The 11,170-nt window shown below is 42.6% G+C and overlaps 2 protein-coding genes and 1 pseudogene across 2 annotated transcripts; 2 read left to right on the plus strand and 1 right to left on the minus strand.

Moving 5' to 3' along the window:
• Positions 1-366: 366 nt before the first annotated feature.
• On the minus strand, positions 367-3,182 carry LOC112084506. The gene is made up of 7 exons (XM_024153656.1): positions 3,100-3,182; positions 2,886-3,048; positions 2,334-2,834; positions 1,734-2,243; positions 1,419-1,631; positions 578-1,273; positions 367-429 (listed from the first exon to the last, which is right to left on the minus strand). Exons 1-7 carry the CDS (start codon positions 3,180-3,182, stop codon positions 367-369), a joined length of 2,229 nt encoding a protein of 742 aa, XP_024009424.1.
• LOC112084955 lies at positions 2,599-2,699 on the plus strand (annotated as a pseudogene).
• Positions 3,183-4,721: 1,539 nt separating the features above from the next.
• On the plus strand, positions 4,722-5,291 carry LOC112084507. The gene is made up of 2 exons (XM_024153657.1): positions 4,722-5,114; positions 5,235-5,291. Exons 1-2 carry the CDS (start codon positions 4,722-4,724, stop codon positions 5,289-5,291), a joined length of 450 nt encoding a protein of 149 aa, XP_024009425.1.
• Positions 5,292-11,170: the final 5,879 nt, after the last annotated feature.

The raw sequence follows: 11,170 nt of genomic DNA on the forward strand, positions 1-11,170 counted from the left end.
GTGGTCACTTAGAGGAAATGTCAGCACAATAGTTCCAGGAAAAGCATCATAATCTCCAACAAGTTTTGACTCAAAAATTTTTTGACACGACTGACTCTAAGAAAAACAAACACAATGTCAGCAACTACCTCCCCCAGACTTAAACAACACTGTCCCCAGTGTTATCTAGTCCGAAGTTGGTGAAACAAAAGAAAGGAAACAGAGAAACGCAGGAAAAACAGAGAATTTACTTGGCCGCAATGATGGTGTCGAGCGACACCGATGATGGTGTCGTGCGACACTTGTTCTCTTCGTACCGAATTGCAGCAGATTCATCCGAATTTCTGGTTTGACTCCGGTTATCTGATTTCCTAATTTTTTTTTTTTTCACAGAAGCAAATGACAAGCGACATCGAAAGTGGTGTCGCTCGACACCAGCCTCTGTTTCACCTGAGACACACAAAAAAAAAAGAAAAACGAAAATCAACTGAAACAAAAAGACTTATGAACAGACTCACCAGTGGATTGCCTTCCACCAAGCGCTTGTTTTAAGTCATTAGCTTGACTATGGATAGACTATACATCTGGTGGATCAGACAGTGGCAAAGAGTGCCTCTGTGAAATTCGTCTCATCCATGGTGGTGTGTAAGCGTTGTGCGCCATGAGGTCGTACAAGGAATACAGGAATAGCACCAGGGTGGGATCTGTGTTTGTGTAGCCTTGACCTTTGATTTGGTGGAGATGAATAGAGTGAGATGTTTTGAACTCCCTGATCAACAGCAGTCACTGGTTCTGTAGACGTTTTCTTCAACTCAGGTTGATCTCTCACCTTCTCAGCATCAAACTCGTTCTGATCTCCAACTATCACTTCAGGTATTGCACTGACTTGGAATGTCTGACCATCTATGGTTGAATCCTTCAGCCTCTCCATCTTGAAAGTCATGATGGTATCTCCCAAGTGGAGATCAAGGTTACCATGCTTGACATCAATTACCGCTCCATCTGTAGCTAAAAACGATCTTCCCAGGATAAGAGGATCTTTGGGTTCCTCTCCATATTCCAGAACCACAAAATCTGTAGGAATTATGCAATCACCAACTTTAATCGGAACATCCTCCAAGACACCTTTTGGGATTCTTTTAGATCGATCTGCTAGGATCAAAGAGATCTTAGTTGGCTTGAAGTCAGTCATCCCAAGGCTAACAGCTACAGAGTATGGCATTAGGTTGACACTCGAACCAAGATCACACAGCAATCTCTTGAACCTCTCAGAGAAGATAGAGCAATCCAACAGCTACAGAGTATGGCATTAGGTTGACACTCGAACCAAGATCACACAGCGATCTCTTGAACCTCTCAGAGAAGATAGAGCAATCCAAAACAAAGCTTCCTGGGTCCGAGAGTTTCTCTGGAATCTTATTCTGAATCACAGCACTGACCTGTTCAGAGATCATCATCACTACTTCCTCATGACTCAGATTATTAGTCACCATCTTCTTCACATAGTGTCTGAGAGTAGGAGCAATCTTCACAGCATCAACCAAAGGAATCTCAGTCACAAGCTTCTCCATCAAAGCCTTGCATCTGGCATCGTCTAGCTCCTGCTTGGACTTCCTAGGACTCCTTGGGTAAGGAACCTTAGGTTTGTAAACCTTTTCCTCAGCAGATTTCGAACTTTGAGCAATATCAGCTTTGCTCTGCAATTGGTGACGCGCGACACTGGTTGTGGTGTCGCTCGACACCGGCTCTGCAACTTCAAAATTTTCTTCAGACTCGTCCAACTCCACGATTTCATCCTCATAAACACCCTTTTTAAGCACATGAGTCAACTTTTTACCACTCCTTGACGAGATGGCACTGCAGTAATGCCTAGGATTGGTGTCAGTCTTCCTAGGAAGGGATCCTTCTTGCCTTTTTACAGACTCTGCAGTTTGAGCAACCTGAGTATCAAGCTTCTTGACATGAGTGTTCAAAACTTCAATTTTTCCATTCAGATCCAGATACAGAGCATCAATCTTCCCATTGAAATCCACAGTCATCTTCTGCTGACCTTCCAAGATCTGTTCCAGCATAGACTTCACCTCATTATCTGGAGTTTGAGTAGGAGGAGAACCATAGTTCCTTGAAAACCTGTTGTTGGAGTAGGATGTCTGGTACTGAGGTTTGGAGCTGTAACCAGAAGAGTTCTGATTACCTGTGAAGGTACTCCTCTGATTACTTCCATTGTAATTCGTGTTCCCTTTCCCAGAACCAAATCTCTGACCCTGAAATCCAACTCCATTGATGAAGTTAACATCCTCTTCCTCAAAAGCTTCATCTGGTCCGAAATTCTAAACTCCTGCAGGGTATCTGACAGTTTTCTTAACCACAAGAAGACTATGCACAAAGTCAAGCTTAGCCTTCACCTGAGCAATTTGCGATCCATCCATGTTCCCACCCTGTTTCTTTCGCTGATAGTCTGCATTCTTGGTACTATTGCTAGATGCCAAGTTCTCAATAAGCACAACAGCATCTTCAGGGTATCTGGTGTTGAAGTTCCCATTGCTTGCAGCATCAAGAGCCATCTGATATCTCCAATCAACACCTCTGAAGAAAGTACCTAGCAGCTGAACATCACTGAAACCATGATGTGGACAATCTCTCTGATATGACTTGAATCTCACCCAAGCAGCCTTGAATGCTTCAGTTGGTCCCTGAGAAAACGTTGAGATTTTGAGTCTCAACTCTTCAGACCTGGCATCGTCATAGAAGTTGTGCAGGAAGGCGTTCCTGGTCTCTTCCCACTTAGTCAGTGATCCAGGCTCCAACTGCTTCAGCCAATTAGCTGCTTCTCCAGCAAGAGAATAAGGAAACAGCTTGCAGAAGAGGTAGTCATTGGACACTCCATTGTATTTGATGCTGGTGACCAAGTCCTCAAACCTCTCGATATGATCCATCGGGTGTTCATGAGAAAGACCATGGAAAGGATGCTGACCCACAAGAGTGTAATACACATGCTTGAGCTCAAAATCGTTCCTCTGAAACGCAGGAGCGTGAATCGCGGATCGATTTGCATAGAATTGCTCAGGCCTGTTGTAGTCACCCAGCGTCTTGATGATGTTACCCTCTCCATCAAGTCACTGGCCTCTCTCATTACACACATGACCATCTTGGTCTCTCCAGACTCCAACATCATCACGAACCAATGCCAATGCGTTCTCCATCTCTGCTGGTTTCTGAGACAAAGAGAAAGAACAATGTAAGTAACAAAGTAAAAATAAAATTAAGAAAAACGACGGGTGTCGCGCGACACCACTAGTGGTGTCGCTCGACACTAAGAAAAACTTAGTCGAAACTCAAGAACTAAAGTTTAATGGCGAAAATCAAGTCCCCGGCAACGGCGCCAAAACTTGATCTGCTCAAAGTTTAATCCCTAGAGCTACTCTGCAAGAGCACAGATGTGCAATTGTAGTATGTAGGGGTCGAACCACAGAGACGAGAGATTCGCTCAATAAACCTATTAGGAATTGAATTACGCTAAGCAGATTAATGAGAAGCAAATAGCGATGCAAATAAAGATAAACGAATGTAGTAAAAAAGTTTGTAAAGTTCAGATGTGTGGAGATTAGGTCTAGGGCGTTTTTCGGGAAATCAATGAATGCAGATCAATCGATTAATCAGCGTTCAGATTTAAGCACGGTTCTTGAACTCGAATCACAGAATTATAATTAACCAACTTCCGTTGTGAGAATTATCTAAGTTAAAATCCTAGAATTCCAAATTCCTTTGCAAACCCTAAAGATTTAAACCAGCTTTAATGCTCAAGTTCGATATGTTCACAAAGTATCTAAACTAAATTCCTTTGCGAATAGCTACTTTGCTCACCCTAGGTTCTTTCCAGTTATTCAATTACATTTCCGTGTCAATCAATTAACCTAAGATCTAAGTTCTAGGTGGCCAGTCCAGAATTAGCTTTAAGAACAACATATGGTGAAGAACTAAATAGATTATGAACCCTAACTAAATCAATTAATCAAACACCCAATGAAATCCTTTATGAGAACCCTAAACCTAACAAGCAAACTACTCAGTCATGAAGATTGAAGCAATAAACATGAATGAATAGATTGCAGTAAGCAGTAAATAGATTAATAAACAGGGGTTCGAAATCTTCTCTCTCCGGAACAGAGTTTCAGACTTGTCTCCCCAAAAGCTCTCAAAAACAAAAGTCCTCTCTAAGAAAAGCTCAGGTATCAATATAAGGTGGCTAAAAACCCTATTAATAACTTAAAAACACGTTTTGGGCTTCCTTGTAATTATTGGAGACTTTTGGGCCCAACTCCTTCTTCAAACAGGAAACAAAATCACGTTTTCCTTATTTCTGCAACAAGTGTCGAGCGTCACTCTCCATGGTGTCGAGCGACACTAAAGTACAAAATCCATACTTGACGAATTTGATCCTGATTAAGCTCCAAAGTGCTCCAAAGTCTCTAGTTAAGTTCCAAACGTACCTATGACCTGAAAAGACTCCAAAAGACTCGAAAGACACTAAAAGGACTCTATAAATAAGACTTATACCATGGTTAAAAACCATAAAAACCATGATATATCAAAAGGATTGGAGCAAGAAGCTTGATGATGCACTTTGGGCATATAGAACAGCTTTCAAAACCCCCATAGGTACCTCGCCTTTCAATCTGTTGTATGGGAAGAGCTGTCACTTGCCGGTTGAGTTGGAATACAAGGCCTTGTGGGCTGTTAAGATGTTGAATTTTGACATCAAGACCGCCCAGGAGAAAAGAGTTTTGCAACTCCATGAGTTGGAGGAGATCAGGCTTGACGCTTTTGAGAGTTCAAAGATTTACAAAAAGAGGACCAAAGCTCTCCATGATCAGAAAATTCACAACAGGGAGTTCAAAGCTGGAGATCTTGTGCTCTTGTTCAACTCTAGACTTAAGCTTTTTCCTGGAAAGCTAAAGACTATATGGTCAGGACCATTCAAGATACTTGAGGTGAGAGCTTATGGTGCCATTGTGCTTGAAGGAAAAGATGGGCAAGGTTTGTCAATGGACAGAGGGTCAAGCACTACTTGGTATCTGAAAAGAAAGAGGGAGCTTCATCAGTTCCTCTTCTTGATCTACAATCCGCTTAAGAAGGTATGAAAAGTCAAACTTAGTGATATTAAACAAAGTGCTCTTGGGAGACACCCCAAGATTATCCTTGTAAATACTTTTCTTTTGATCTTTCTTTTTATGTTTATTTTGAATGTTTTGAAGGTTTTGTTAAGTGATCTCAGGTTCAGAAAGTGCTCTAGCTGTGTAAATGATAACTAAGACTTTTTAGGTCTTAAAGAGGTATCAATCCCCTTTAGTTGTAGTACAAGGGGTATCAAATCCAAGCTTGTAGTCACTAGTTTATGATGCTCAAATCTTAAGTCAAGTGCAATCAAGGAAGATTTTTGGCTTATCTAAACTACTAAAAGCAAGCAAATGAAAAAAGATAAGAGATTTAAGCTAAACAAAGATGCAAATAAGAAGACAAATAACAAAATTACTAAGCAGATGATGTATGAATGATGGAGCTGAGGTTTTAGACAGGATAAAGGACTCGAGTGCTTTCCACACTAAACTAGCGAGTTAATGAAACAAATGATCAGGAAACTTCATTTAACATGAACTTAAAGACAAGTTAATCCTCTCATGAAGGTATTAAGCTTCTATGCTAATCCTCTTTCATACCAAAATCTCTTTTGAGAAGCATGAATCAGTAAGCATTAAGCATCAGTTCAATAAGTCATTTAAGAGAATCAAACTATCATTATCATGATGAAAGACTCTTAAACCTCTAACAAACTGGTTCAGACCTTTCTACAAACACTTTTGATGCGAGAACATGTCTTAGATCTGGACCGCATGTGATGTGCATGGATCCAGCTTAGAGATCTGTTCTATTAGAGAATGAAGTATGCATATCTAACCTAAACTCGCTAATCTAGTGTTTGAGCACCCTAATCTACCTATCTAAAACCTCATAAATGGACTACTCACTAATCATGAAGAGCACACTTAATCCTTTTCAAGATGTGATGCTAGACATGATTAGAAGCTTTGATGATGAAAAGAAAATAAAAGAGAACAAGATCTTCACATAAAAACGAGATATCTGATTAAAGAAGCAAGTTTTCACAAAAGAGGCACGTTCTCAAAGATAAAACAGGATAAGAGATAAGATAAGTAGGGTTTTAGTCCTAAAAACTATATATAGTGAAGCTAAGTGATGCGGGTCAGCCCGGAATACAAATCGGGTACTGAACCGGCTTTCTTGAGTCGTTGGGTGAGCACCTCGGTGTGTGAGAGAGTGAAGCCGAGGGGCTGATGTCAAGGGGCTCGGTGTTGCTGAGTTGAAATGAAGGATCCACCAAGAACTTGCCAAGAACTCACCAAGATCATGCATGAACCCTAGCCTTTGATTTATCTTCACATGCACTCGTTAGATCAGCTTTGTTTTCGATCTGGGTTCATGACAAGGGACCTCGGCATAGATATGTCTAGGGGCTTGGTAACCGAGGGTTCACGGGGGAGAGAGTCCGACGTGCAATGCCGAGGTCTTGAAGCCGAGGTGTAGTTGCAACACTTAGTCATTTTCAGCTTCGTTTCTTCGGCAGGTGTGCCTCGGTCTTGATGCACCGAGGGGTTAGCACGAGGTCTTAGACCAAAAAGCTTCAGGGGAGAGGCCTCGGTATAGAAAATGTCGAGGGAACGACACTGAGGCTTGTTTAAACACTTAGCACCAATCGCAACCCTTTAAACTTGTATCGACCCGCTTGTCTCCTGATTGCAATAACTTTCAGCACATGACCCCAAACGGCTTGAAACCAACTCCATGAGGAAGATCACTCAATTAGCTCAAAATGTGATGAAGAAAACATCGAAGCTTGGGAAGTGGAAGGCTCTCCGGATTGCTCATCTTTGCATCGCATCGGAATGGTGAGAAAAAAACTTCTCGACCCATGTTTACTCCGGAGACGGTATCTCTCAGGCCACAGCTCCAAATTGGATGATCTCAGGTTTTCTGGAAATAGAACTCAGATATCTCAAATGTTGATGAAGGCCCTGTAAACTGAATCGAACGATAGAGGCGTCGTCCCACGTGGTCTTTGAAGCTCATCGGATCAGCTTTTGAATGCATGCGAAACTGGTGCGTCATCCGGTGGCGATATCTCTCTGCTCACTGCTCAGAATTCAGTAACTCCAACTGTTATGGAATCTTGACTTGATTATCTCCAACGTTAATGACGACCCCGTTAACTGATTCGGACCAGAAACTTCCCCCGATTTGCAATTTGTGATGCGCGCAGGTGAAAACATGTTTTAGCCGAGAAATGCTTCCAGCAGTAAAGAAAATATCCGAGAAACAAGTGCCACGGTAAGCTTTTTAGCCAATATAAATTTTTCTGTCTCGGCATAAACTTCACCCGATAGCTTTTTCACCTGATACCGGTTTTGGCCGAGAGAAATTCACCTGACAGCATTTTTAGCCGATAAACTGATCCGGCCAGTACATGCTTTTGCTAAAAACACCTTTAAGCCGTTTTCACCATTTTTTATCCCTTTCTTCACTATTTCAACTCCTGATTCCAACTCATCTGCCCCAAATAGCCTCCAAAACACCTGATAAAGACTCCAAACCATGCAAAGACACATTGGGACTTGATGCAACCCCTAAGATATAAAACGACATTTAAGAACCTAAAATGCATGAATCAAGACATGATTTGAACTCTAAAATGATCTCTAAATGATGCAAAATATACAATATCAGTAACTTGAAGGAACAGGTGCAAGAAGGAGTTTAGAAGCCACGACCTTGTGTTTTTAGGCAGGATTTCTTATGGCCTTGGTAAGACCCCTCGGCATAACCAAGCCGAGGTGTGGTTTTATCGTGTGAAAAGTTCAAAACCTCGGCCAATGTCCTCGCCATGAACACACCAAGGCCGTGTGAAGGGAACAAGAAATGGTTCCAGGGATTAAGTGTTGGAGAAACTCCCGGTGTAGACCCCTCGGTATAAACATACCGAGGCTGATTTCCGAAAAAGGGGCCAAACCTCGTTCAAACTCCGCGGCCTAGTTACACCGAGGTCTCAAGTTGTAGATGTCAGAGACCAAGTGTGGGGGACGCCCCTCGGTGTAGACCCCTCGGTGTAAACACATCGAGGCCAAATGTCTGAAGGAAAAGTTCAAAACCTCGTTCTGAGTCCACGACATGTCTACACCGAGGCCGTGATGCTTATTGTCCCAAGAACAAATTTTCTTACCCAGAAAAAGGTACCCTTCGGTGTGATGCCCTCGTGGTGGAGCATACCGAGGTGCTTGTGGAGATGCATGAACAAAATGAGACACTTTGGATACTTGGGTCAATGAAGAAGGTTTGAGGGTCAAAATGATGATTTTCTGTGTTAGCACGAGTTGTAAGCCCTCGGTCTGGTGCCCTCGGGGTGGAACATACCAGAAAAATGAGAAAAAGCCGTACGGCCCTCGCATTATTCATACCGCGGTCATTCAGCACTTGGCGCGGGAAAATGAGTTTTGAAAGCTCGGGTCAACGTATTTGGGTCAAGGTCAAGGCTGAGAGTCTTTGGGAGAGCTGACCAGTCACACATGAGCCCAAAAGACAGCTGTAAAGGATTCCAGCCCCATACCAAACTCTATACTCAGCCAAAAACCCGAGTTTGCTTTCTTTTCCCTTTTCTGCATTTAGAAAAAGCATAACTCTCTCATCTCTCACTCAGTTTAAGCGATTCCAAGTGCATTGAGTTCGTATTGAAGTTGTCTATCCTGAATTCTCGTCTCGCTTAGCTCGAAATCTGTGTATCCCAAGGTATTTCATCTGAAAGAACTCATATTTTTCCATGTTCATTTACGGCAATGTTGATTTTGCTCTGTGTGGAATCGATTCTTTTAGGTTGTTAGATTCCTTGGGAACAATTTTAGAAATTCTAACAGGATAGACAACACATGAAAAACCGGTTCTTGCATTGAAAATCGCCTGTTCTTGAGTTTTTAAAATTCTTGAGAAATTGCACCTTAAAACCGGCTTTAATGGCGAGATGGTTCCTTGGCTGACACTGTGTTTAACATTGTTAAAAATCATTTCTTGATCACTTTTAGCTTGAGAAATCATTGAGCCATTGGTTTTTGAAAGAACTCTGTTCTTGATTTTTCTCTTGAACATGACTTTGGTGATTTGTACTTGGTGCTCATTCTCTGTTTGAGAGTTGTCTTGCAGATGACAGAAAGAACGGCTGCCCTAGCTCAGAAAAAAAGAGATTCAGAAGAAGCAGAAAAAGGGTAAATCTGTGGCTTCAGAAAAATCAGAGGGAACAAGCAAGAACACCTCAAAGGGCACCAAGAGAACCGATGAGGAGCCGGCTATGAAAAGAGCAAGGAACAGTGAACTTGCTCTTGTGGTGGTGCTGATCCGAAAAAGAAGGGAAAAAAATAGCTGTGGCACCTGGAGAGGAGAGAAAAGAAACCACAGCTGAGAGAGAAACTCCACTTGAACCAGTTCCCAGCAGTGCTCAAGAGGCAAAGAAGGTGGACAAGAAAGCTGAGAAGGAAGAAGATCGCTTTCCCACTGCTGGAGAATACTTGCATCAGTTTAACAAGGCACAGGTGACACAAGGGAGGTTTTCTGATGTAGAACGTTTGGGCAAGCTGGAGCTCCTTGATGATGTTAAGCTCATTTTTCAAAATATGGGTTTAACATCATTCTTTGAGATGAGAGATGTGGCCTATGAGGGAATCACTCAGCAGTTCCTTGCTTCTTTGGAGGTGTACATCTATGCTAAGAGAGATCCAAAAAGACTCCACGGGAATGGTTTTGGTCACATTGAGTTTGAGATCAATGAAGTTGAATATGAAGTGAGCTTTAGGGAGATTGATGAGATCTTTGGTTTCATTAGAAGTGGAAGCCCTACTAAACTTTGTGTACCCTAAAGAAGAGATTGCAGCTCTGTGGGATACAATTGCATATGGATCTTATGTTGGAGGAAAGAGCAAGACCAGTTGTATAAGGAACCCAGCCATCAGATACGCAAACAGGGCATTGGCTTGTATGTTCTTCACCACCTACAACCCTGGAGTGATGCAATTGAACGAGATGGAACTCTTGGGGCTTGGTTTGAAACCGTTCATCACTCACACCAGGAACAAGAAAGAGTTCGATGGTCCTTACCATGTCCCTTCTTTAGGCGCCTTCTTTGCTATTCAGATGCTTGTTTACAAGCACAATGTGTGGCGTGACAGAAGAAAGAGAGGGATCAGAAGGCTGCAGAAAGGGTGGATTGTGACCAAGATCTTGAGAGCTAAAGGTTTTGAGTTCCCTGAAACAAAAGCTAAGCCAAGTCTCATTGATGAGGGTTACTTAAGCAAGAGTGGGTTCTTTGAGGGAAAAGTTGGGAACAGTTGGGCTTATAACTTTAAGCTGCTTCAAGGAGATAATGTGCAAGTCCTCTTACCCAACAGATCAATCACCACACTTCAAGAGAGATGCAATGTCTCTTTTATTTTGCTCAAGGACCAGCTCTACAAACCATCAAGAGATCCTCCACTTTGCAAGGGCATGAAAGAAGAGAAAGCTGAATCCAGCAAGCCACATGATGAGCCTCCAGCTGCTGGATGTAATGGTGATGAACCCCGAGCTCCACAAAGAAGAATGGGTGCAAACCGATACCATTTTGACCCATATGTGTGGGGTTCACCAGAGTATCACACTAGAAAGCTCTACACCAGAGTCAACGGGCTTCAGCAATGGTGTAAGTGACAAGATAAGACAATACACAAGCTTGTCCAGTGTGTGAGGCACTTAAAGAAGAAGGTGAAGAAGCTCACAGCACCTGCCTCACCAGACAAAGACTCGGCCACTTCTCCAGCACCGGTTCAAAGGGAGGAGATAGGAGAGAGCTCCACAACGTGTGCACCAGAGCTACCACCAGGAAAAGAAGATTGGATAAATCCGGCAACAGCATTCCTCCCTGAGTCACCAGAAAGTAGCCCACCAATGGACCCATCTCCATCCTGTTCCACGTCTAACCCCTCAAATTATGTGGGGTCTGACCTCAGCGAATAGGTACCTTCTCCAAACCCTTTGTATATATGCATGTAGATCTCTTTTCACTTTGCACTTTGCTTGTTTTATTTTGCACTCCTTTCTC

The sequence above is a fragment of the Eutrema salsugineum genome, unplaced genomic scaffold (assembly GCF_000478725.1).
Source record: "Eutrema salsugineum unplaced genomic scaffold, Eutsalg1_0 scaffold_4, whole genome shotgun sequence".
In the NCBI taxonomy this organism is placed as follows: Eukaryota; Viridiplantae; Streptophyta; class Magnoliopsida; order Brassicales; family Brassicaceae; genus Eutrema; species Eutrema salsugineum.

Excerpts from the sequence above, each read along its gene's own strand:
- LOC112084506 (XM_024153656.1), bottom strand. The coding sequence starts at position 3,182 with ATGGAGAACGCATTGGCATTGGTTCGTGATGATGTTGGAGTCTGGAGA. Across the intron at positions 2,835-2,885 it reads TCGAGAGGTTTGAGGACTTG|CTGTTTCCTTATTCTCTTGC; the intron begins GTCACCAGCATC and ends CTCTTCTGCAAG. Across the intron at positions 1,274-1,418 it reads TGATGATGATCTCTGAACAG|CTGTTGGATTGCTCTATCTT; the intron begins GTCAGTGCTGTG and ends CATACTCTGTAG.
- LOC112084507 (XM_024153657.1), top strand. The coding sequence starts at position 4,722 with ATGTTGAATTTTGACATCAAGACCGCCCAGGAGAAAAGAGTTTTGCAA. Across the intron at positions 5,115-5,234 it reads TCTACAATCCGCTTAAGAAG|GTTTTGTTAAGTGATCTCAG; the intron begins GTATGAAAAGTC and ends AATGTTTTGAAG.